This window comes from Castor canadensis, chromosome 7 (assembly GCF_047511655.1).
Source record: "Castor canadensis chromosome 7, mCasCan1.hap1v2, whole genome shotgun sequence".
NCBI classification, from domain to species: domain Eukaryota; kingdom Metazoa; phylum Chordata; class Mammalia; order Rodentia; family Castoridae; genus Castor; species Castor canadensis.
In genome coordinates, this window is record NC_133392.1 from 29,971,504 (window position 1) to 29,998,400 (window position 26,897).

At 41.3% G+C, this 26,897-nt stretch overlaps 1 protein-coding gene across 6 annotated transcripts in view; it reads right to left on the bottom strand.

The window, feature by feature from the left end:
• Entpd7 (ectonucleoside triphosphate diphosphohydrolase 7) overlaps positions 1-26,897 on the bottom strand; it is a 50,540-nt gene that overhangs the window by 22,766 nt on the left and 877 nt on the right. The window contains exons 1-4 of one of the 6 annotated variants that reach the window (XM_074078547.1): positions 26,271-26,411; positions 2,169-2,244; positions 1,101-1,306; positions 695-845 (exon numbers count right to left, since the gene is read on the bottom strand). In XM_074078547.1, coding sequence (XP_073934648.1) covers positions 695-845; positions 1,101-1,306; positions 2,169-2,244; positions 26,271-26,277 — 440 coding nt within the window. In that variant the 5' untranslated portion in view covers positions 26,278-26,411. Of the gene's footprint in view, positions 1-694; positions 846-1,100; positions 1,307-2,168; positions 2,245-2,449; positions 2,601-26,270; positions 26,454-26,897 lie in introns of those variants that run through there. The other 5 variants (XM_074078550.1, XM_074078548.1, XM_020156295.2 and 2 more) reach the window with 5 other exon arrangements.

The following is a 26,897-nucleotide window of genomic DNA, read 5'->3' on the forward strand; positions in this document are numbered from 1 at the left end:
CACTCCCATCCCTTGCATAGTAAGTGTGGTGGGATCCAGGAGGTATTAAAGTGGAGAAATCACAAACAAGGAGGTGTCTGACTAAATATAACCTCCTCTTCCTGCTCTTCTACTTCAGGAAAAAGCATCAGGAGATAAGATGTCAGGCTGAACTGCTGAGGTTAAGTGGAAAAGACTTCACTGGCTAGGGCTGAGAAAACTGGTCTAAAGTGATGGAGACTGAGATTTGTGTAGCTGCAACAGGAAGGACTTACTAATTATCACTGGGACCCAACCAAGAGTTACAGAGAAGGCAGCATTGCTACCTAAGCTGTCCTGGAAGCCCCTAGTAAGTATCCACTTTCTCAGGTGAGAAGGAGGCTTCTATAAGTAAGTTCTCCCTCTAGATGCTTTGTGATTCAAATTTATCACCAAAACCACCACTCAATCCAAACTCAGAATCACCATGGCCATGTCAGATATTGATCCCAAAGCAGCAAAAGATAGGAGGATGTAAATGACTGATTATGCAGTAACTAGGTACAGGGGTGGCTCTGCTCTATTTCTCAGCAAGAAGCCTTTAGGTGCCACCTATGAACTCTGCTCAGTTGGTGTAGCCACATCTACATCCAGACCAAGGGAACCGTGAAGGACGATGTATGGAACTGGCTTTCAACTCTGTGTCACCCATTTGATTCCCATGCCTTCACCACACCTCTCAGGGAGAAGCCGCATGCCTGCTGTACAAAGGATGTAAAGAGGGGTCTCCTTGTGCTTCTTCACAGGCACGTGAGCAGCAGCAAAGCTCAGCAGAGGACGAAGGTAATCACTGGCATGTTCTGGCGTGTCTGCCATTGCTGAGATTCCTTAAGTAAAAGAAAATACTGCCTTTACAAAGCAGATCACGTAAGACTCAGAAAACTGACACCCCACAAGGTTCTGCTTAACATTCTAAACATTTATTTATTTGAAAGGAGTAGAGCAACAATGGATAAGATATTCCTCCTACTACCCAGACTCTCACAAAGAAAAGAGTAGCTTGTTCTCCCCTTTTTCTTCTCTCCTCTCTCATGCCTATAGCAGGTAAAAAGAGATTAATAACAAATTATTCTAATTAATACCTGGCTTGATTTTTTTAACCACAGGTTGGCTGTTGCGGTCCCTCATCTGTTTGATGTCCAGCAAATCATGGGGGTTCCCATTATGTCTTGGCCAGAAATAAACAAAAATCCGGGAGCCACTGCTACCACAGTCCACCACGAGTCCATAATTCAGATTAGGGTCTTCAGTGTCAGTGGCTTCAAGATCTCCTACCCGAGCCAAATACCTAAGCCAGACAAAAAGAAAAACCAGCCAAGTCCATGAAGGGCATCACCACTTACTAATGAGTCTTTACTAACTACCTGTATGTACCAACCACATAGCACAACAAGACCTCACAAAGGAATGGAACAATACTGGTCATATTTACCAACATGTATGAAGCAACAGCTGGTTGGCTTGCCTGGAGGCCACTGAAATTAGATATCTAAAAGACTCCCCTCACATTTGGAGCAGTTCTGAAACTGGCCAGGCTAATAAATCTTTTGCCAGCATTAAAGTCTGTAGGCCTACATAAATAACTGGGTTTTGCTGTTATAAGCCAGTAAGTGTTAGGGTGGTTTATTATACACATTAGACAACTGCAATAATCTTAATCACTTCTTTTCTATGTATCTGTCCTTTCTGTACATATGTGCATAAAGAATACTGTGGGACAATAACCACTTAATGTGTGTATGTGAGTGCTGATATTTTTTACTGGGTTTTTGTTTTGTTTTGCTCTTTGCTTTGTACTTATGTTGCTAGAATTACATTAAATAAAAAAATGTATTGCACTGGCCATGGTGGTGCACATCTATAGTCTCAGCACATAGGAGGATCAAAAGTTTGAGGCCAGCTTGGGCTATACGGTGAGACCATGGCTCAAAAAAAAAAGAGGCCTGGCAGTATGGCTAAAGTGGTAGAGTACCTGTGTAGCAAGCATGAGGCCCTGAGTTCAAACCCTAGTACCATCAAAATAAATAAATTAATGTGTTCCATAAAAACAATATTCTTTTCTATAACCTTTTAAAATATTTTGCAGACATAAAAAGAATGTTTATATAGGGTATAAAGAATAACAATAAGCCAGGCATGGTGGCACATACTTGCAATCCCAGCACTGAGGAGGCTGAAGCAAAAGGATCTCAAGTTCAAAGCCAGTCTGGGCTACAAAGGGAGACTCTGTCTCAAAATAAAAAAATAAAATAAAGGATAAGAATTAAAATAAATGCCTATGTACCCATCAACCAGCTTAAAAAATAAAACACTACACTATTAAAATAAGTGAATGAATGAATAAACAGATAAATAATAGAGTGTTTCTAGACCCTATGACATTAGTGTTATGTGTTGGGATTTTCATTTTCAGATTCTCATTTCATGATACCTGGTTGACAGCTGGAAGATGAAACTAGTAAAGATGCTACCATGAAACACACCAAGGTTTGGATCTCAGCCCCATCACTTCTTATGTGACCTTCATAATATGCTGTGTGACCTTCAGCACATTACCTAACTTCTCCAGACAGTTTCCTCATCTGTAAAACAAGGAGAGTTAAGAGTATCTACCAGAGGTTGAGGATGTAGCCCAATGGTAGAGTGTGTCCTTAATTAAGTAAGGATGTGCCAGGCCGTGGGTTTGATCCCCAGCTAGCACCACAAAAACAAACAAACAAAAAATAAGTGTATTTACCCTCGGAGAAATAACGGACATCAAGTAGTTAAGCAGTGGCATGTGTAACTATTGTTATTAACAGGATAAATATTAGGAGAGCAAATAATTAGAGACTCTCAGCCCTCAGGAGAAAAGGGCTAAAAAGTCCAGAAAGAAGGATAAGAGTTGGTAAAATGCTTCTGAGTGCTGAGGCATTCATTGATGCTAAAATCCCATCAGAATCTGAAGGTCTGAGAAGTACAAGTCTCTCTAACTGCCATCCACAGGCTTCAAACAATGAAGAGGACATACTACATGGCACACAGATTTTAATTTTGACTTTTAAATTCCTGGATATGTGAATAAGTATTACTATAGATTGAGCTAACAATTGTCTGGATAAACCCCCTGAAAACTATGCTGTGAAATTTTCAAGTATTATAGCTAATGTATAATATTCACATGGGGCCCTGTGCATCCAATATTGTCATTGGAGTTAACTCCTAGATACTCAGGGACTTACACAGAACATCTAAGAACCACCTTTTGTGAAGTCTGAAGCTAATACAATCTAGAGAGCTTCTTTAAAAAGAAAAAAAAAATTAACATTACGAACACAAAATGGGACCATAAGAGTGATAGACCTTGAAGGGTAGGGGGAGCATGGCTTAAGTGGCAGAGTGCTTGCCAAGCAAGTGCAAGACCCCAGTACTTCAAGAAAACCAGAAAAATCCACTCCAAAAAGTGACAACCTTGAAGTACAGATATAATTAGCTTTATCATAAATCCATCTCCAAACAGAATAATAAGTCACAGGCACATCCATCAGGTCAATCTAGCTGGTGTTTATGGTGATTTCACATTGTTATGCAGACCACAGTTAGTTCCTTGCTTCTTAAGAGCATTTAAAAATAGTTCTGAAGTCAAAAAGAGGAGCTGAGTATCTTCACCTATCCTACTCCACGATGAGAAATACACTTTGCTAAAGGAAAAGAGCATAACTTGCGCTTCAGTATAAAGCCATAAACTACTGAACAGGGTAAGTCAAGTACACATTTTTTCTAGATCTAAAATAGTAAAAATCTATTACACACTAGAAAATTTACAGTCTTAAAGCTTCCAGTTCACCTTCCCATTCTAATCAAATTACTGGGGTTTGACCTGGGCTCAGACTCCACCAATTAATTCCTAACAGCTCTCCTAGCACATGAAAGCTGGCAGAAGTCTAGATTTGAGCTACAGAACTCCCAAAATACTGATCACACACATTAGAGGCCACAGATTTAAAATAAAAACAAACAAAAAAATCCACCCCCAGCCCAAAGCTCAAAGTAGTTTTTCATTTTTCATCAGAGAAATCTTTTTACTTCACATGCTTAACAGATCTTTCTCTGCTGCCCTTTTCTGAAAACTATCCCCTCTCTTTTTTTTTTCTTATTCATTTATTCATATGTACATACATTGTTTGGGCCATTCCCCCCCCCTTCCCCGTCCCCCGCCCCTTCCTCTTCTCCCTAACCCCCTTGCTTCCAGGCAGAACCTGTTCTGGCTTTTTCTCCAGTTTTGTTGAAGAAAAGACATAAGCAATAATAAGACAGACAAAGCGTTTTTGCTAGTCTGAGATAAGGATAGCTATACAGAGAGATTCCTAGCATTGATTCCATGCACATGTGTATTACAACCTGAATTGATTTATCTCTACCAGACCTCTTCACTACTTCCCGGTCACCTTCCCATATTGACCTCTGTATTTTAAGGTTACTGTATTAGCTCCTCTACAGTGGGCACATCAAACACTTTCAAGTTCTGGGTTTCCTACCTTTTCCTATCCCTCCTGTATATGTCCTCCCCTTAGTGTGTGACCCATGTCCAATAATATTACTGCATTTGTTTTAGACCTAAAGTCTGCATATGAATGAGAGCATAAGATTTTTGACTTTCTGAGCCTGGCTAACTTCACTTAAGATGATGTTCTCCAAGGGAGGTGTGAGGATAGGTAAGACACCTAAAAAATTAGCTAGCATTTGTTGCCCTCAACGCAGAGAAACTAAAGCAGATACCTTAAAAGCAACTGAGGCCAATAGGAAAAGGAGACCAGGAACGACAGAAAAGGTTAGATCAAAAAGAATTAACCTAGAAGGTAACACACATGCACAGGAAAGTAATGTGAATCAACTCCCTGTATAGCTATCCTTATCTCAACTAGCAAAAACCCTTGTTCCTTCCTATTATTGCTTATACTCTCTCTTCAACAAAATTAGAGATAAGGGCAAAATAGTTTCTGCCCAGTATTAAGGGGGTGGGAGGGAGAGGAAGGGGGCGGGGTGGGTGGTAAGGGAGGGGGTGGGGGGAAGGGGGGAGAAATGACCCAAGCATTGTATGCACATATGAATAATAAAACAATAAAAAAAAATAAAAAAATAAAAGATGATGCTCTCCAGTTCCATCCATTTACTTGCAAATGATAAGATTTCATTCTTCTTCACCCTCTACCTCTCTTTAACAAGGTTCAGCATCTCACCCCTTCTGCTTATTGAATCGCTTTCTCTGTGGTACACTGCTTACAAATTTTTGGGCTTCAAGACTCCTTTATATTCTTAAAAATTACTGGATGCCCCCAAGAGCTTTTGTGTACATGGGTTACATCTACAAAATATTTATATTACAAAATAAAACAGAAAACTTTTAAATATTAATTTATTTAGATAAAAATAAACCCATTATGTATTAACAAAGTATGTACAGAGAAGCTACATTTTCTAAAACGAAAACAGTTGGAAAAGTGGTATGTTTTATAGCTTTGCCAATATGTTTAGTGTCTAGATTAAGAGAAAACAGCTAGATTCTCTTATCTGTTACAACACACTGTTTTGGCTAAAGTATTTGTGTTAAAATCCAGCCTCTCAACACACATGGTTGGAAAGGGAAGAGTTTTGTTTTGTTTTTAATTTTATTTTATTGATGCTAGGAATTGAATCCAGGGCTTCATGTGTGCTAGGCAAGTGCTCTACCACTGAGCTACATCTGCAGACAGAGGAGGAGTGTTTTAATAGCCCTTTTATATCACTGAAGATATTCTGCTTTGATATTACATTAAAACTTGAAACAAATAGTTTCGTAAAGGTTAGTTGCAATAACTTTTCATATCCTATAACATTAAATGCACTTTGAATGACTTTTACCCAGGCATGATTTTGCAATATCATATATTAGACAGAATATATTGATTCACTGAATTATACACATCTTCCTAAGGTTGACACATTTTATTCTACAATGTCAAAAAACCACATTCAATCATTAATAAATAAAGACTAATAAAAGAGTCTTCTAAGTACCAGAAAGCTATCAAATTCACAGTAGCAGAGATAAGCTTCCAAAATTCTAATTCCTATTTTGAAGTTCAATTTTTATCATTGGCAAGAAATACTGACAATTGTTTTCTTTGGAGTAACAGATAACAGGTTTATTTCATTCGTTTTCAAAAAAAAAAATCTATGGGGTGGGGATGTAGCTCAAAAGTACAGCACTTGCCTTGCATACACAAGGCCCTGGGTTTAATACCCAGTACTGCAAAAATATTTTTTAAAAATTTAAATAAATAAAATATCCATGAAAGACCCACATCTGAAAACCAGTTCTTTCAAGTACTCTTAAGTACTTGAAAGATAAGTGCTTTTCCTCAAGATAACTTTAATATGCAGAAATGCTTAATGCCTACTTTTCATCTTACCACACAGTATATTAAAAAGATATCAAATGGGGCTGGGAGTGTAGTTCAAGTGGTGGAATGCCTGCCTTGCAAGAGTGAGGCTCTGAGTTCAAATTGTAGTACCACCAAAAAAACCCCAGATATCCAGTGGACTGGATTTTTTCCCATTGCAACTGTGTACCAATACAGTATCTACTGATACGCTTCTATGTTTCACTCTTGATTTGTACTAAGCCACTAATACAAGTTTTACTTGCTGTTGCTTCTATACCATCAAACAAATGTCAACTCAGTTGAAAAAGGCAAATAACATGGCAACAGTCGAGGCAGAGCAAGCCAAATGTCCACCAATGGAGGAATGGATAAACACAATGTGGTTATGTACATACAACGGAATAAGATTCACCTTAAAGCCATGCCAGTGGCTCATGCCTGTAATCCCAGCTACTCAGGAGGCAGAAATCAGGAGGATAGTGGTTCAAAGCCAGCCCAGGCAAACAGTTCACAAGATTCTATCTCAAAAAAAAAACCCATCACTAACAAAAGGGCTAGTAGAGTGGTTCAAGGTGTAGACCCTGAGTTCAAACCCCAGTATCACCACAAAAAAAAACAACAAAAAAAAGATTCACTTTTAAAAGGAAGGAGATCGTGTCACATGTTACATGAATGAACATTTACAGCACTATGTCAAAGGAAATAAGCCAGTCATGAAAAGGTAAATACTGCATGATTCTACTTAAATGACATAACTACAGTAGTTAAATTCATAGAAACAGAAAATAAAATGGTGGGGACCAACGTCTGACAGGAGTGAGCAAAGTGGAGTTGTTTAGTTGGCATAGAGTTTCAGATTTGCAAGATGAAAAAGTTCTGGAGATCTGTTTCACAACAAAGTAAATATACTTAACACTATTGAATTATACACTTAAAGTGGTTAAGATGGTAAATTTTATGTTTTTATTTTACCACAATAAAAAAGATAAACAAAATCTTAAAATTATTATGAAAACAGCTTTGGCTTCAGACTCCTGGAAAGGATCTCAGGGACCCCAATGGTCATTAAACAATTTGAGGGCCTGGAGCTGTGGCTCAAGTGGTAGAGTGCCTGCTTTGCAAGTACAAAGCCCTGAGTTCAAACCCCAGTCCCACCAAAAAAAAAAAAAAAAAATTTGAGAATGACTGCTTTAATGCAGTCATTCCATCTGCTTTTCTACCTATTCCTTCACTTTTCCATCTTCTTTGACATGATTTCCCAATTCTAAAGCCTCTACTTAACAACATTGAGTTTTATATCCTATAATATCCACAATGATTTGAAAAGCATCTCTATTATGTACTAAATGGTGACATGTCATTCCCTGTGAGTAGTTTGTTTATTTCAATATGAGCCCCAAAGATTTCTTTGTCCCACCTCTCCATTTAAACTATCAATTTCTCAAGAGCAGGTACCGTATCTGCCGTACCTTCATATTGTAAGTGTTCCTCACATTTTTCTGCCCAGTGAGTATCAATCAGTATTCATGAGCTTGACCCTAGAGCTCATAATATGGAGGTATCCATATGATAGCTTGTTAATAATCCCCCTTGTATTGCTATAAATCAAAATCAACTGGTCTCCTAGAAAGTTTCCATGCCTTTCCACGTATGGTGCTATCCTTTCTGATTCCTGCCAGATAAGCAACTTCATAGCCCTACTTTTGGTGCTACTCAACTTTGCTTTCTCTTTCCTTAGATGTCTTCATGCATGCAATGGCAAAAAATGTCAGCTGACATTATTAAATCACAGGGCAGAAAGAGAGGACCAGATGGCATTTACTTTACACTCCCCAGTTGAGACTTTGATCAGTCACTGCAGGCAGCATAAAGTCTTCATTTTCCTTATTCTGCATACAAATGAGTCACTGAGGAACCATTTTTCCTCTGGGAAGTAACAGAATTACCACTTTCTGATCTCTGGCTTCTTTTTTTTTTTCTCTGACTTCTTTTGACCTCACCAGGCTTCTTATACTTTTCAACTGCCTGAAAGGCTTCCTCTCTCTAAGCTCTTAACATGATCACCAGTCCTTTCTTGGACTTTGTCATTTATGATTTGCAGTCCTGGCCTTGGCCATCATGGTCAATTACTTGCACTGCTGTAGCCTCCTATGTTGCTGATGTTCCACTAAGCCAATCTCTAAAGGAAGACATACGTCCAAGAGAAAATCCCAAAAAACTTCAGAATCCCTCGCAGCCACCTTCCCGAGAGAAGTAGGATTCTCTATCACACATATTCACTACTCACCTTCACATATTCATTCATTCTCTCTCTGGTAACTGCTGAGTCAATGAAAAGAAAGTTACCCACAAATACATCACAAAAGACAAAAACCTTTCATTATCATTATCCTGAAAACATAAACAGCATTAGAGCTGTATCCAACCAAACCATTTACCTAAGCTTACAAAATCAACACTAATTATGCCACTTTTAAGAGTTCAAACACAACTCAGTGATGGGCCAAAAGTCAATAAACTGGGCTCCCATAACTAAGGGCTATAGCTCTTTGCTGAATGTCATGATACTTTTCAATACTGCTCATGACTCAGAACCAAATACAATGAGATTGTAGTTAAAGTAGCCATGCATGAATGATGATTAGCAATACGTGCCCAGAAAAACATTTTTGTAAAGTTACTGTTTACCTCCTAACAAGATTAATCAGAGCGGTCAAGAGCATTTTCAATCTTGACTCTCTCACATTTGAATAATAAATGTGAATAGATGCCTTCAATTTTATCATTGAAAATCTCTGAATTGGTCTATATAAGAACTCTTGCTGGGTGTGGTGGTACATGTCTACAATCCTAGCACTTGGAAGGCTGAAGCAAGAAAATGGCAAGTTCAAGGCCGGCCTGGATCCATCAGGTCTACAGAGTGAGACCCTGTCTCAAAAAACAAAACAGGTTGGCAGAATGGCTCAAGCAGTTAAGAAAGGCTGCCTAGCAAGCATGAGGCCCTGAGTTCAAGCCCCAATACTGGAAAAAAAAAAAGTCACTCAAAAACAAAACAACTCTTAATTTTATCTGCATATCCTAAAATTGGCCATTTTTATTCTAACTAAAAGTAATGTTTCTTTTTGACTTAAACAGAACTGAAACTCCATAGGATACTCCTAAGGAAGGCCAGTCCTGCACTGATTGCTGACATAGAACTTCTCATTCAGCTATCACAAAGGAATACCTTTTGACAGCTACAATTGTTCAACTAGCACTATTGTTCTGAAGGGTGTGTGTGTGAATACATATGGTCTAAGTACTTTATATACATCTATGAGAATGGTACAACGAAACCTGTTAAAATTTTGTTTTCAGAAGGGGAGAAAGGGGACAAAGGGAAGGGTTGGAGGGGTGAATTTAACCAGGTACACTGTATGCATGTATGGAAATGTCACAATTAATATATGCTGTGTAGAATTAATATATGTGTAGAGAACATAAAGTCTCACTTAACAAACTGCAAAGTGTGTCTGTACTTTGGGTGTACTGCAGTTTAGAATCAGTGAGCTACCAGACCTCTGGACTATAGATAAACAGCTGCCACCAACACCAGGACCAACACCATCTACATGGACAGGACTGATAAGGCATGCAGCCAAGAAACACCCAATATGGCGCCCAATATGGCAACATTCATGCTAACACGTGATGACATTTAGAGGTCATGGACCTCCACCCAGATTATACCCAAAGGTGTAACCAATCGGCAGAGGACTAAATGATGTAAGAAGGGAACACCCTGGAGGAAAAAGACATATAAAAAGGGCACCTGCTGAGGACCCAGCAGAGTGCACTCTTCAATGTCCTCTGATGCTCACGAGCAATGTATGCTAGCATCAAGGGACTCTCTCCTGTATGCACCTCTCCTTGCCAGAGGATCTCTCTCCCGAGAAAGAGAGGTCTTGCCATGTAGTAGTTCTCCCTCCTGAGTGGACCAAGCTCCCAGCAATCTCAGCCCAAACAAACTGACTGCTTGGTGGGGCTCCCTTGTGGAGCACAAGCCTTACCTGCTGCAGTGCCTGGCGAGGCAACCAATAGCATGTGGTGACTCCCTCTTGGACCTTGTAAGTGTACATTTAAAGTGTAAATAAATGTTGTTGCACTGACCCAAGTGTCTGAGAGGTCTTTGAGGGGCATTGCCATGGTTTCATTGCCTCTACCCTAAGTCAGCCATGGACGATATCTCAATCCTACCATGGAGATACTCGCCCAGGTTCAGGACATAGCTAACTTCTCCCTTGTGGGAAGGAGGACGAAGTATTATTTAAGACAGTATGCTAATACAAAATATTAAAAATGTAAAAAGTTTACACTCTAATGAATACAGCAGTGGCTACCAATGTGAGCAATATTAATCATTAAGGTTAAAAAAAGAAATGTACTAAGTGTATAGAACATTTAGGTAAGAACAGTTTACCATTTGTCTTATATATAGATAGATGGATAGATAGATATTTATAGTAAATATATATTTACACTAAAGATCAACACATTTTAATAATTTATTGAGCATCCAGGGCACTGTCTGAAACATGGTAGACTTAGCACCATCTAACAGAACTTTCTGATATGATGGGAATATTCTCTATCTGCACTGTCTAGTAGGATAGCCACTAGCCACATGTGATCACTGCACATTTGAAATATGTCCAATGCGAGGAGCTGAATGAAACAAACATCAAATACAAGTATTATTCTTAAAAAACACAGCACTCCTGCACTGTGTAGAGGCAGAGAATATATGGGAAATCTCTTTGCTTTCAGCTTCAATGAGCTGTAAGCCTAAAACTGCTTCAAAGTAAAATCTATTATAAGTAAAAACAGCTCTGGATTCTATCCTTACTAATACCCCACACTCTCTAAATTTGCCTTTTCCTAAATTCTAGTTCCGATGCAAACCTCTTCCTTTCTCCTTCCAGAAGCAATATGTGTTTACAATAATGGGGGAAAAAAATACGACTCTGTTTTGGAAACTACTGAGGGAAAACTCACATACACACCCTAGTTCATATTGTCAGGTAGCAGGAGAGTGATGGGAATCTGCAAAGGGAATCTAAATGCATGATTCTTCAAGGTTTCTAAGAGAAAAACACTGGAATTAAACTTTCCAACTCTTAAAAGCTTCTGTTAAGATCAAAATAGCCCACCAGGGCCATGAAATGTCACTAGATATTTTTGAGTCTCCCATAACCCTAAGGTGGGTGTACATCAAACAGTTCTTAGAAAAAATGATCTTTACTTAACAAAACAAAGACACAGTCCTGTAAACCATAAGCTAGGGGTCAGATGGACTCAGTAATAATTTAATTTGTAAATCTATAGGCCTACCCTAGCTTCTTGACCCAGCCTATGGGCTAGTCCAAGAGAGGGACTTAGAGCTCCTAGCTCCTTGCATTTGAATAAAAATTTGTAACAGGATAAAAATAATTGTCCTTTCAGTCTACTGAAAGTATACTCCTCTCCTAAAAATCTTTGCTATCATTTTCATTATGTTTTCTAGTCTTGCCTGAATTCTTCCCTTGCTACACACAAGGGCTGAGGTAGTTATCTATGCTGACTTTTTGGGAACAATATCACCTGAGAAGTGAAATTTAAATTCCACCAATGATTGAAAAAATCTCAAATTCAATTTTTTTTTCAATAGAAAATAATTAAGGCTGATGGAGTGGCTCAAGCAGTAACAGTTCCTGCCTAGCAAGTGTGAGGCCCTGAGTTCAAACCCTAGTGCTGCCAAAATACAACAAAAACAAAAATCTGGTGAAAATAATTAAGTTAAAATGTTTGTGAAAGATTAACTACTTTCTTACATATAAAAACACAATGCAAGAGAAATCATCATTTCTAACTAAAGCAATGCCTTATTTGTTGAGACCACAGAACACAGAAGAATAAATGCAGTGTTCCTATGAATACATTTTCCTCATCAAAGGTTTCCAAACTTGCACCTGTGAAGACATCTGTGTGTTCCCAGCAGCACAGCACACACTAAGGAACAACACAAATAAAACACCACTGATAAAAAATTTCATAACGTGAATTTAAAAAAAATCAAGAAAAATACAACTATATCATGTACAAAAATCACAACCACTAGCATTCATCTTAAATTTTCTTAAAGCCATTGAGCTAAGGTAATAAGTGTTTCCATGGATTCCTAGTCATTCACTTAACCATTCTATCATCAGTTCTACTCAATGGTACTTCAGCAGTAGCAGCTGCTACAAAAAAAAAAAAAAAGAAAGAAAGAAAGAAAGAAAAGAATTAATTATAGAAGCAAAATTTTAAATGTAGATAATGCTGCTCATTATCTTCAATATATACTTTCAGAGCAGAAAAAGAGAATTAGAGAATGGAAAAATCAATGTTATTTCAAATGACACACTGTAGTGGGGAGGAGGGTGGCATGGCAGAAACCTGAAACTTAAGGAAGCTGGGCATGAGAAGGGTCATGCAGCACTGAGGATGAAGTAGTCAATGAAAAGTACATAACTACAGACTTCCGTAATCTGCTTGCAAGGGTAGATAAAGCAAGTCCCCTTTGTTCTCAGCACTCAGCCTTTGGACACAAGGCTGCTGAGTCTGTGCTGGCACAGTACAACAGTGCTTCCTGCGGAACTGCCTCAGTATCCCATCTCTCTGTTCAAGAATCCCGCAACATTTAGGGGGCTCTTTACCAGGATTGGAGACAGTGTTTTTTTCTACCTCTGCTGTTGCTAGAGTGCATCTCCAGGACTCCCAGGAGAAGTGATCCTGCCAGGCACCAGTGGATGGTTTGATCCAGAGGAGGGACTTGCATGGTGAGTCAGGGTGAGGGCCTCAGATGCACAATAGAACCCAGAGAGGCACAGGAACCAGCTAGGGGAGCACGGGCAGTCAGACTGGTAAGAACCAGGTTCAAATATTAGGCCTGCCCCTAAGTGGCAGAAGGGGAGCCTGATCACCTCCTGGAGTCCCGAGTTGCTTTGGACAAAAGTGAAACCATGACTCCTAGGTTCTGGGTGGGGGTGGGCGGTGGGGGGCGGGTAGAAACATTGGATGCCTGCATGTGAATGTATGTAGCCTGGCTACAAAAGGAAAAGTGAGTCCCAATCCGCTGGTCAGTGGCAAACTCATATGGTCTAGGGCCTGTCGTTCAGGGATTATATGGACTCACTATGGCTAAGAGATGCCTAAATTCCTGTGAGGGGAGCAGCTGGAGACAGATGAAGTGAGTGAGGACCCTGTGTAGGTGCAGTTCCTGGCTGGGTGATCACATCCAAGTCACCAATAAGGGGCAAATACTGTTCTTTCATGTGTATCAGAGAAGAGAACCCCTTACCTCTCCTCCCAAAACCCCCTACTCCTCCGTTTCTGTTTTGATGTCTGATTACGGGAGGTGGAAATCAGAGTAAAGGCACTCCCTCGGAGTATATGCTTAAAAACTTTAAAAATAGATTTAATGGGGACTATGGATCAGGTTAACTCCTAGCAAGTTTAGGATATTTTGTGAATCAGATTGGCCTACTTTTGGTGTAGGGTGGCCCCCAGAAGGATCACTAGACAAAACTATAGTCAATGAAATTTATAGGGTAATTGTAGGGAAGCCAGGACACCCAGACCAGTTTCCCTACATTGATTGCTGGCAGGATGTAGGTCTTGGCCGGCTTGCGTAGCTAAGACTCTGTCTGGAAGAGACCTATAGGATCATGATAGCTAGAGTAGCTGCAACTTCCAAGTGTAAGGAGAAGCCAAAGGAGGCTGTACTGGCCAAGGAGCCCAAGGAAACACCACCACCCTATGTGCCACTTCATCCACCCCTGCCACCAACATCCAGTTCTGTACTCTTGCCTTTGACAACAGATGGGGAAGCCCAAGGGAAGAACACACCTGTAAAATCTGGCCTGGAAGCTTCAGAGGCCTTGACTCCCCCAATTTCCCCAGGTCCTACATATCCTAAGTCCACTCCAATCTGCCAGTTCTCACCCCATACCCCACATTCAATCAGGGAAACCCAGTGAGGACTCCTTTTCTCCTCAGACTACCACCAACTCTGCAGATGCCTGATATATCATAACCAGCATGGTCAAATACAAGGAGGAGGATGCACATTCACCTACCAGCCCTTTACCAACACAGACCTCCTAAACTGGAAACATCATACCCCCTCCATCATGGAAAAACCTCAGGCTCTGATTGATTTGATGCAGTCTATCATCCAGACTCATACACCCACTTGGACAGACTGCTGACAGCTTCTTCTGACTCTATTTAATACTGAAGAGCAACACTGTATTACATTGGTGGCTCTAAAGTGGCTGGAAGATCATGCCCCTGCCAGTACTCTAAATGCCCAAGCATATGCTCAGGCTGAGTTCCTCAAGGAAGACCCCTATTGGGACCCTAACAATGACTGAGATTATCAGTGGCTTGAACGGTATTAGGAGGCACTATTAGGGGGCATGAAGGAAGGAAGGAGAAAGGCCATGAACATGAGCAAAACATTAGAAGTCCTCCAAGGACCAGACGAGAGTCCCAGCCAGTTTTATGAGCACCTGTGTGAGGACTTCCACTTGTACATACCCTTTGACCCAGAGGCCACTGAAAACCAGCAGATGATTAATGCCGCCTTTGTTGACCAGGCCCAAGGGGACATAAGGCGAAAATTGCAGAAACTGGAGGGATTCACTGGAATGAATGCCAGCCAGCTTCTGGAGGTGGCCACAAAGGTGTTTCTCAATTGAGACCAGAAGGCAAAATGGGAGGCTGACAGGAAGATGAAACAGAAAGTGGATCTCCTTGCTGCAGCCCTTGTTGAGCAGTCAGGTGGATCCTGGGGGACTGGTCTAAACAGAGGCAGGGGCAGTCACCACAGATGGCCATTGGTGCCCCTGGGATGCCCCCACCCTAGGGAGGAATTAGGGCAAAATCAATGTGCCTACCGCCACCAGGATGGGCACTGGAAGAATGAATGTCCCCAATGGGCCAGAGACTCCCAGAAGGCCCCCCCAGACTAGAGGTAGAGGCCGAGTTGTCAAGGGAAGATACCAGCCCGCCCACGGGGAGGCCAGCCCCTTGGAAGAACACATCATCAGACTGGCAGCCCTAGAAGGCTATGAGGAGGAATAGGACAGACTGGTCTCCATTCTACTGGGCCCCAGGAGCCTAAAGTCTGAGTAAAGTTAGGGGGCCATCCCACTGATCTCATGGTTGATAGAGAGCAGAACATTCAGTTGTGACCCAGCCAGTAAGTCCCCTTTCACAGAAGCATGCAACTATTATTGGGGCTACGGGAACTGGGCCTGCTGCCCCTTCTTAGTATCTAGACAATGCAATTTTGAGAGCTATAAGGTAAAACATGAGTTATTTTATCTCCGATTGGATTGCCCCGTGGTCTTAATGGGCAGCGGCTTGTTATGTAAATTGAGGGCACAGATAACCTTTCATTCAGACAGCACAGCAGCCTTAAAACTGAGAGGACCAGGGCAAGAATTCTACCCTCACAGTCTCACAAGAAGACGAATGGCAGCTCTATGCCCCAAAGGGAAGGTCTTCTGAGATTTCTGAGCTTCAAGATTCCAGGCGTGTGGCGGGGGGAGATAACCCCCCAGGAGGACTGGCCAGAACATGCCCCCAGTAGTGGTGGAACTAAAGCCCGGAGTCAGCTCCATCAGCCAAAAACAGTACTTCATTCCCCAAAGGGCCCAGTTGGAATTCAAAACACCTTGACAGGCTCCTAAAACATGGGATCCTCCAACCTTGCCAGTCATCCTGGAACATCCCCTTATTACCTGTCCAGAAACTGGGGACCAAGGATTTTAGGTCAGTTCAGGACCCACAGGCAGTAAATTCAGCAACTGTTACTCTGCACCCCGTGGTCCTGAATCCCTACATGCTTTTAGGCCTGGTCCCAGCTGAGGCAAACTTTTTTACCTGCCTAGATCTTAAGGACACATTTTTCTGCATCGACCTAGCCCCACAGAGCCAGCCTATTTTTGTGGAAAAATCACATACAAGAGAAAAGGGACAGCTAACCTGGACTCAGTTGCTGTAAGGTTTTAAAAACTCCCCATTATCTTCAGAATTGCCTTAGCATCCAACTGCACACTTCTCCAGTATGTGAATGACCCCCTGCTGGCTGGACCATCCCAGGAGGACTATATAGAATGGATTCGCCTCCTTCTCTCTTTTTTACAGGAGAAAGGATACAAAGTTTCTTGGGAAAAAACCCAGATTTGCCAAGACACCATCAAATACCTCAGCTTTCACCTGTCCCAGGAGCATCACAGGCTTGGCTATTTGTTCCATTCTAGCCCCCAAGCCCCAGGTTTCTGCTGAATCTGGATCCCTAACTACTCCCTCTATGAAGCCACAAAGGGGAGAGAATTGGGAAGGCTTAGTGTGGGAAGAGGAACAAGAGAAAGCCTTTAGAGAAATCAAGAGGGCACTCAGAAGTGCCCCTGCTGGATGTGATGAAGCCCTTTTTCCTTTATGTCCATGAGTGAAGAGGGGGACAGCTGTTGGGATCCTAACTCAGCTACTAGGCTCCTGTCACCATCAAAACAACTCAATGCTGTTTCCCAAGGCTCGCTGCCTTGCCTGCATGCCCTAGTGGCCACTACAGTCTTGGTGGCAGAAGAACTCACTGGGTTTTCTACTTCATCCTGACTTTCATGGAGTACAAGGGAAATTATTGGCTGACTAAGTCTCAGATGGTCGAATACCAGAGTATGCTATATGAAAACCCACATATCCAGCTGGAGGTTGTTAAGACTCTAAACCTGGCCACCCTATTGCCAGTTGATTTGGGGCCCCCAGAACATGACTGCCTAGAGGTTATGAACAAGGTTTTCTCAAGCTGGCCAGATCTAACTGATCAGCCTATCAGCCATTCAGACATTGAATACTTCACAGATGGCAGCAGTTTTGTCCAAGACGGCACACACTTTGCCGGGTAAGTGGTGGTAACTCCGAACTCAGTCACTGAAGCCCACCCACTGCTGGTCGGAACTTCTGCACAAAAGGCCAAACTCATCGCCCTCATCCAGGCACTCCAGCTCCCTGCAGGAGTGCAGGGAAACATCTATACTGACTCTAAATATGTCTTTACAACCATTCATGTCCATGGGGCCCTATATAAGGAATATCAAGTATGGGGGGAAGGAAATCCTCAAACTGCTAGATGCTGTATGGGTCCCTAAATGGGTGGCAGTTATACACTGCCAGGGACACCAAAAAGGAGATGTAACAATTGCTTGGGGAAACTGGAGAGCTGACAAGAGAGTCCAAGCAAGCATCCCTCATGAGGGGACTGACCCCCAACTGCCCTGACCTCTGCCTTGTTCCTGTGTCCCTTAACTGAATGGGACCATGATATACCCTACAAGAAGACTGAGAACAAGACCGAGAAGGGAAGTTTTCTATGGGGCAGATGGCAGAAGTTTGCTGATGGTTGCATTGCCATCCCTGAGTCACTGGCTCCCACATTTGTCAAGCAGTTCCATGAAGGAACCCATTTAGGATAGACGATCCTCGAGACCACCCTGGCCCAGCACTTTTATGTCCCCAAGCTCTCCAGCATAAGTAAAACAGTATGCAAAAGATGTAGCCTATGTGCCAAAAACAATCCCCAGCGAGGACTGAGAACACCACCCCAGGTGCAAAGCATTGGTGGAACTCCTCCTGAAAACCTGATCATAGACTCTATTGAAATGCCACGAGTCCAAGGATGCAATTATCTATTAGTGTTCTTCTGTACCTTCTCAGGATGGATGGAAGCCCTTCCTATGTGGACTGAAAAAGCCCAGGAAGTGGCCAGATGTCTGCTAAAGGAGATCATCCCTCAGATTGGAATACCTGTGTCTACTGGGTCGAGGTGGTACAGCACCTGGAAGTTGATTATGGCTTACTGCCCTCAAAGTTCAGGAAAAGTATGAACAGAACCCTAAAATTACTGTTGGGAAAACTATGACAGGAGACCCATCTGCAGTGGGATCAGTTACTACCCATAGCCTTACTAAGGATTAGATCTAGCCCCACGAAGTGGACAGGACTTTCACCATTTGGAGTCCTTTATGGACATCCACCCCCCTTAATCAAGGGTATACAAGGGAACCTCAAAGAAATAGGTGACCTCACCTTTGGACAACAGATGCAGGCCCTCAGGGTGACTCTCTCAAAAATCAATGACTGGGTCTGGGAGAGACTTTCCATTAGCCTGACAACTCCCACACACTAAGAGGATGTCATCTGGATAAAGGAATGGAATGTCCAACTGTTAAAACTCCATTGGAGGGGCCCTTTTGTTAATCTGTCTACCCCACCACAGTTAAGGTAGCGGATATCGCTCCCTGGATCCACCACAGCCAATTGAAGCCAGCTTCTATTGAGTGGGAGTGCATCCCTGATCCAGCTTCACCATGCAAAATCACCCTCCAAAATGCCCATGCCTTTTCTCAGCAGGACCCTCCAGAATCTCCGGCTACCTCCAGGCAGCAAGACAACAACCTTGCTTTAGTCACTCCAGAAGATGAGTAATCTAAACACGGCAGAAGCCTAAGGAATCAACTACCTGGAGGGATAAGTAAACTGTTTCTACTGGTACAAATGTACAGCTACTGTCTGGTGTTACTGATCTGGTTCCAGAGCCCTCTTCCTGTCACCTGTATATACGCAAAACTTGGTTAGGCCAGGGAGTTACTTAGACTTTGCTATCCCACACTCATTTCTCTTGCCAAGAAAAGGCCTTGGGAACCTGCACACATAATCAGACTATCTGTTCTATCTGAAAACAGGGGGATCAATACATTTGTTTCAATCCACAGCACTCCACCAGTGAAGAGTGGTTAGAGGTCCAGCACTCCCAAGGTGGGGGGGGCTTTAATTACCCAGACCTAGATTACTAACCCTCACCTGCCAGTGTCAGTACATTTTGATGCATGTGCAGCCATATATAATAACCCTTCACTGGTCATCAAGTGTGGGGGCTCTGCCATGGGAACAGGAATACAGGCTCAATGATAAGTATATATGTGAACAGGCTTCTCCCCAATCCGGGTGTTATGGTGACCATTGGGCTTACTGTTTCTCCTGGAGCTGTGTGTCATGGGCCACCTGGCAGGGTAAGGAAAAGGCAGCACCCCTCCAAAAAGGAGTTGCCATATCCAACTGTAAATTAGGATCCTGTAACCCTATTAACTTTACCATTCTTAACCCTGAAGAATCAAGATGGAAAATTGGCCACAAGTTTGGCATAAATATATATATATATATAAATAGGCAGGGCACTGACCCAGGAACCATACTATACTTCAAGAGGGCCATAGTCCCACTCAAAGCCTCATCTCACCAGGTTTTTCATTCCTTTTATTAGGCAATAGAAAGCAGCCCATCTCCCATCTCCGCCACAACAAGAAATCTGTTTCTGGCCCTGGCAGAGACTATAGAACAGTCTCTAAAGATCACTTCTTGCTATGTATGTAGAGGAACCAATATGGGGGATCAGTGGCCCCCATACTGATATAGGGCTAGATCCCCACGAGCCCTATAAGGGGACAGGACACCCCCATCCGGTTACCAGGGTTTGGCTTCTAAAAACTTCAATTATTGGAAAAGAACTGTCTTGCCTGATGGGGAGAACAATTTAACACCTCTGTTGGAAGTCTGACATGTCTGGGCCAGAGATTCTATAATGCAACTGCCTAGAAAACCCAATAGTGGGGATCCTCAAACCACTCTGAACCAGATCCTCATCCCTTGTCCAATTTCTCTCACCTCCAACAGGCCTGAAATGATGTCAGAGCAGACACTGAATGGTAGGCCCCAAGTAGACTACGTTGGATATGTGGAAGGGCTGCCAAGGCTAAACTATTCCAATTTAGTCAGGATATTGTGTGCTCGGATAATTCACCCATCTTTTTTCCTCCTTCCATTAGCCAGAGGGAAGTAAGTGGGAGTTCTAGTACATGAAGACCGAGGGGCCCGATAGGAGCAGCGAGCCCTGACAACTGGTAACTGGAAAGATGATAAATGACCCCCCTGAATGGATAATTCACTATTGTGGCCCTGCCACCTAGGCAGAGGATGGATCCTATGGGTACCATACTCTTATCTATATGTCAGGCTACAGCCTGTTGTTGAAATTATAACTAATTAAACCACAAGAGCCCTCAATTTGCTGATAAAACAAAACACTAAAATGTACAATGCTATCTATCAAAACCGCTTAGCTCCAGACCACTTGCTTGCTTCTAAGGGGGGAGTTTGTGGAAAATTTAACCTAAGCAACTGCTGCTTGCAGATTGATGATGAAGGGAAGGTCATGGAAGAAATCACAGATAGAATAAGGAAGATTGCTCATGTCCCCGGTCCAGACTTGGAGAGGGTAGAACACAAGTGACTTATTTGGAGGGTGGTTCTCTGCCTTGGGTGGAACCAAGACCCTGATAGGGGCAATGGTTCTTGTTTTGGGGACATGTTTAATATTACCCTGTCTGGTCCCCCTGGCATTATGGTCTATCAGGACTATTCTGGAAGCTACTATAAAAAGAAAAACAGCCTCCCATGTAATGATGCTATGGAAATACAAACCCCTAACTCAAGATGATGCTCTTTGACCCTAGGCGGGTCCAAGTATCAAAGCGGGGAATAATGTAGTGGGGAGGAGGGGGGCATGGCAGGAAACTGAAACTTAAGGAAGCTGGGCATGAGAAGGGTCATGCAGCACTGAGGATGAAGTAGTCAATGAAAAGTATATAACTATAGACTTCCGTAATCTGCTTGCAAGGGTAGATAAAGCAAGTCCCCTTTGTTCTCAGCACTCAGCCTTTGGACACAAGGCTGCTGAGTCTGTGCTGGCACAGTACAACAGTGCTTCCTGCGGAACTGTCTTGGTGTCCTTCTCTTTGTTCAAGAATCCCGCAATAATACTGGGGCTAACATTCGATTAGTCAATCAATGCACCAGGCAGTCCTAGATACTTTACTCCATTCAAATGAAGAGAGTACAAGGCAGCCATTTTATTCCCACTTTATACTAAACAAAATGAGACTCCAGAATATTAAGAAGCCTGCCCAAGATCACCCAATTAGCAAATGATTAGGGCTTATTAGTCTTAAATCAATCCTCTTTCCTCTACACAATACCTCCCATAGATAGACCTACAGCAACAGTCCTCAACCCAGGCTGCATAGTAGAATCCCCTCCAGAAGAGGCCCTATAGTTTACATTCAAAGGCCCTCAAGTGATTTAGACTAAAAATCAACTATTTATGATCACCATTAACATAAGTTATTAGAGACTATGTAACAAAAGTTTTAACAAAATACATAGAACTGTCTATCACTATAGAAAATATCTGTAGAAAGTCTGAGTTATTCAGTTTATTTTTAATAAATTTCCTCTCTTCTGCCTCACTGTCAAGATGCCAGGTATTCCTGATTATTGTTATCATGGTGCGTGCCTGCATCTACTGACACACCCTACCCACCACCCACCATCCTAATTTGCTGTACTGTGATACAAGAGAGAACCATGTTAATTAAAATAGTAACAGAAAAGCAAACAGGTTTTATATGAGAACCTATCTTATCAGTAAAAGTACATGCACTTTTAGGACATGAACTTTGTGATATCAGATTTGGCTACTCATGGGTCTCTTCTGATTAATTTCTGATTCTTTGTTCCTGATTCTTAAATGTGTATAGTTCTTGATTCTTTGTTCCTGATTCTACATAGCTGTAGATAAAATGTATCTCACTGGGAAATAACTATTCCTTTAAGTCCATCTCCCCAATTAGGTTATGAATTCTACAAGCTCAGGAGCCACGTTTTATTCATCTTTGTACCCAAGTTCCTCACACAGTGTCATATACACTGCAAGTTCTCAGTGAACAGTTGCCTACTAAATGACTCATGGGCCTGCCATGAGTGAAGTTAAAGATATATGGTAATTTGTGACATTATGTACATAACCTTTCATAAGCAACAACGAGCTCTAGGCTATGTGGCTGCTGACTGTTTGCCAGAGCTTTCCAAGTTGTTAGGGCTTTGGTAATGTCCTCACAGTGGCAGTGTGTGCGCGCCTCAGCTCTGTGGCCAGCTTGTTTCAATTCAACTTAACAAGTAGTTCCTGGATCTAGTCATTTGGGATACAGTGGTAGATAAGAACTATTGAATCATTCTGCCTCCCACATATCACTCAAATGCCTTCTCTTCTCTATCCATGTTGCCGCTATCCAAGTTCAGGCCACCATCATATCCACTGAAGTACTGTAATTAGTCTTTCCTTTTTTTAATTTCCTCCCAGTCCATTCACTAAAATGCCATCAAAGTTAGCTTTAAAAACAAACAAACAAAAAAAAGCAACCCTGACCACATCACTCTTCTAAACCTTTCATAGCCTTCTCACTGCCCTCAGAATGATATCCAACCCCCCTAAAATGCCTTAACAGGTCCAACCTCATTTTCCTCTCCAGCCATATAGCTCACTACTCTCTAACAGTCTAGCCAAATTATCATCTATATGGAATTCCATTATCAGATCATGCCATCTTCCAGTGGGAAACTGTGCTCAGATCTGTTAAGTAAATTCCAATAAGCATTTAAAAAAAATCTGGACTTAGGGATTTAGGTCTTCAAAGGTGCAAATTTCTCAAGGCCAATTGTTGTCTACTGTAGCCATCCAGTGCTTCCAGTTCTGGAAAGGTAGATTCAAAAATACAAATGAGTAGGGCTGATAAGGTAGAGAAGGTTGAAAACATAAACTTCTTAAGAAAACATACCAAAGTCTCTGTGTCCTGCTGCCTACGAGCACCTGCACATCATGACTGCCTACGAGCACCTGCACATCATGACTGCTCAATAAACTTTTTGTTTAGTTAATTAATAACAAAAATGAAAAGGAAATGAGAAATTGTAAGGGCAGAACAGCCCCAAAATGAAAAGAGGAGTAGACATCTGTCCCAACTCTAACCAAAAAAATGATTCAAGGAAAGAGTTACTCCAGGCTTCTGGGAAGGCTCTTCTTCATTTTTAGAAGAGGACCATAGAGCCTGTTTCTCTCTCCTACAGGACCTGAATGAAGATGCATGTTGTCTTGGTTGTTACTGGCTGCTATTTTGCAGAAAACAATTTAACTGACACTGTGAACAAAGAAAAGAGATAGAGATTGCCATCCTGCTAGCTAATGTTGATCTTGTGGGCTCTCTCCTCCTGGACTTCTAGTTACATGAGCCAAGAAACTTTTTTTGTTTATTATTTAAGTCAGTTTGAACTGTTACTCTCCTAACTGATCCTTACCTGAGAAGCAACAAAGAGAATATTTCTTAAAATAAAAAAATTAGAAAATCATGTTGAAGATGTTAAACACAGCATGCCAGCATTTAATTTTGTAGCCTTGGTAGAAACTAATCTCAAAAATACAGCAAAATGAATCAGTGTTATAAAAGAATATAGGTTTTTCTGTGTCATTAGGATGGCATTGAAAGTATATCAAATAATTCAGAGAGATTTTCTGTGAAAAAAATGTATTCAGCTTTCACTGAATGGAATTAACAGATTAGACAGTATAGAAGGAAATACAAATGAATTTGAACACAGAATGAAACACAGAGAATATACAGGTTGGGGGGGGGGAAATGACTAGAGCATCAGTAAGCTATGGGAAAATTCATGTAACACAATTATATTATAACCAGAGTCTCCAAAGGAGAAGGGGGGAGGAAAAGTGCATGAAGAAATACGTCAAATTTTTTCCAAATCTGATTAAAAACTGTAACTCCATAGACCCAAGAATTCAAAGGCTACATTTTATTCATCTTTATACCCCAGTGCCTAGCACAGTGTTACACACAAAGCAAGCTGTCAGTGAATATTTGCTTCTGAACAAGAATCATGTGGAGAACTACAAATAAGCATGCCATAATCAAGTTGCTTAAAATCAGTGATTAAGAGAAAACCTTAAAAGCAGTCAGAGGGAAAAAACACCTTATATACATAGAGAACAAAGATAGAAATGACAGCAGATGTCTCAGAAAGAATGAAAGCCAAAAGACAGTTGAGCTTCATCTTAAAATATTGGAAAAGAAAAGATCAATCCAGAGTTTATGCGATGAGTATTTCTTTCAAAAGGAAAGCAAATCGGGACCTCACTCCTTCAGTCATACAAAAGCTGAAAGCTGGAGGCATGGCTCAAGTAGGAGAGGGCCTGCTTAGCAAGCACCAGGCCTGAGTTCAACCCCCACACTGCCAAAAAAAAAAAAAAAAGGAAAGAATTCATCACCTGCAGACTTGCTGTACTAGAAATGTCAAATGAAAATCCTTTAGGCAAAAGGAAAACGTTACCAGATGGAAATAAGGATCTACATGGAAGAAGAAAGGACCCAGAAATGGCAAATACATGGGTAAATATATAAGACTTTTTTCTAATTTTAAATATCTCTTTAAAAAATAATTGACTGTTTAAAGCTAGTAATAATATATTGTGGAGTTTACAACATCTGTAGAAATAAAAATGTATGACAAAGACTAAGGGAGAAAGGAGAAATGAAAGTATTCTGTTTCTAAGATGGGTGCCAGTGGCTCACACCTGTAATACTAGCTACTTGGGAGGCTGAGATCTGGAGGGTTGAGGCTTGAGGTCAGCCTGGGCAAATACTTCTGGAGACCCCCATCCCCAAAATAATCAGAGCAAAAGGGACTGGAGGTGTGACTCAAGATGTAAAGCACCTGCTTTGCAAGTGCAAAGCCTTGAGTTCAAATTCCAGTCCCACCAAAAAAAAAAAAAGTATTCTGTTGCTAAGTTCTTATACTATACATGAAGAGGTGCGATGTTCTTACACCTCTTAATCCTCTTAAAAGTAGACTATGACATACTAAAGATGTATGCTATAAACCCTAAAGCAACCACTAAAAAAATTAAAAGTTATATCTAATAAGCAAACAAAAGAGATAAAATGGAATCCTAAAAAATGTACTCTATCAAAAGAAGAAAAATGAACAAGATCAAGTGTGAGGAACAAAACACAAATGACAAAAATAGTAGATTAAGCCTGAACATAACAATTAGATTAAGTGTAGATGGCCTGAAGACCACAATTAAAAAGCAGAGATTGTCACACTGAATAAAAAACAAGGCTGAAGGATACACTTGTGGCTCAAGTGGTAATAATGTGTTTGGGCCCTGAATTCAAACCCAATACAGCCAAAAAAAATTCAAAGGCTGAACTAAACACGGCCTACAAGAAGCCTGCTTCAGGCATAATGACAAAAAACGAGCCAAAACTAAAAGTATAGAAAAAGATCTCTCATGCTAACATTAACCAAAAGGAGGTAAAGTAGCAGCTGGATATGGTGGCACATGCATGCCTGTTTTCCCAGCACTAAGGAGGCAGGGGTAGGAGGATCTGAGTTCAAGGCCAACCTGTGCTACATAGTGAGACCTTGTCTCTAAATAAATAAATAAAGAAGCCGAAGTACCTATATTAATATCAGACTAGATTTCATAGCAAAGAATATAATCAAGAACAAAGAGATCAATTCATCAAGAGTATACAGTGATCCTAAACATTTATGCACCAGTAAGTCTCAGCCCACCAAAATGAGAAAATAGATGTCTTTCATGGTTAAAATGCAGTATCAGCATTCTTGAACTCAAAATGAACACAACACAAATGGGGCTTAAGATTTTATGTAATAAATAGGATGCAATTTTACTAATAAAAATACAGTATCTCCCAAAGGGTCAAAGGTAGTTAAGTGTGTTAAGCAGCTTATCAAAAACATTTATGACTTCAGTGCCCAGCTGATCAAAGTGATCTAAAGCTGACTCACCTTTCATATTGCCTATCTCTTGGTAATGAAGCACTCCAATGTCCAAAGTCCATGATTAACATAAGCAAAAGGAGGCAGGATATGAAGAACAGTCCCAGGAATGCCACCCGCTGACGGAGAAATGGGCTCACTGTGGGCACAGTGAAGTACCAGGAGGCTGGACAGATGTAGGAAAAACTGATCCTGAAGTGAGGCAAACAGAAAAGTCTGGAAAGTCTTTAAAATCCGTGCTTAAAAATGTTTTTTAAACTGGATAAAAACCCTCTTAATAAAGGCAAAAATTCATGCCAACAGCAGTCTAAATGTTCCTTTAGCCCTGAATTTTAGAAAAGATTCTGATTTCCCTGGTTCATGATGCTTCTACTATGCATATCAGAAAAGCCTTATCTGCTTCCCCCACTCGCCCCCGCAACTCTGCACTTTGAGTGTAACTCAAAGAATTAATCTCCTATTAATGAAAAGATCACCAGTTTCCCTGGGCAACTTCACAACACTGGAGAATCAGACCAACTACAGGGATATGTAGATCCACATTAATCTTTTTAAAAAGCCTCATAATATTATAGTGTATGGATAAATATATTTGAAGTTCACTTTCTATATTCATCCAAAACGACCTAAGTCTGT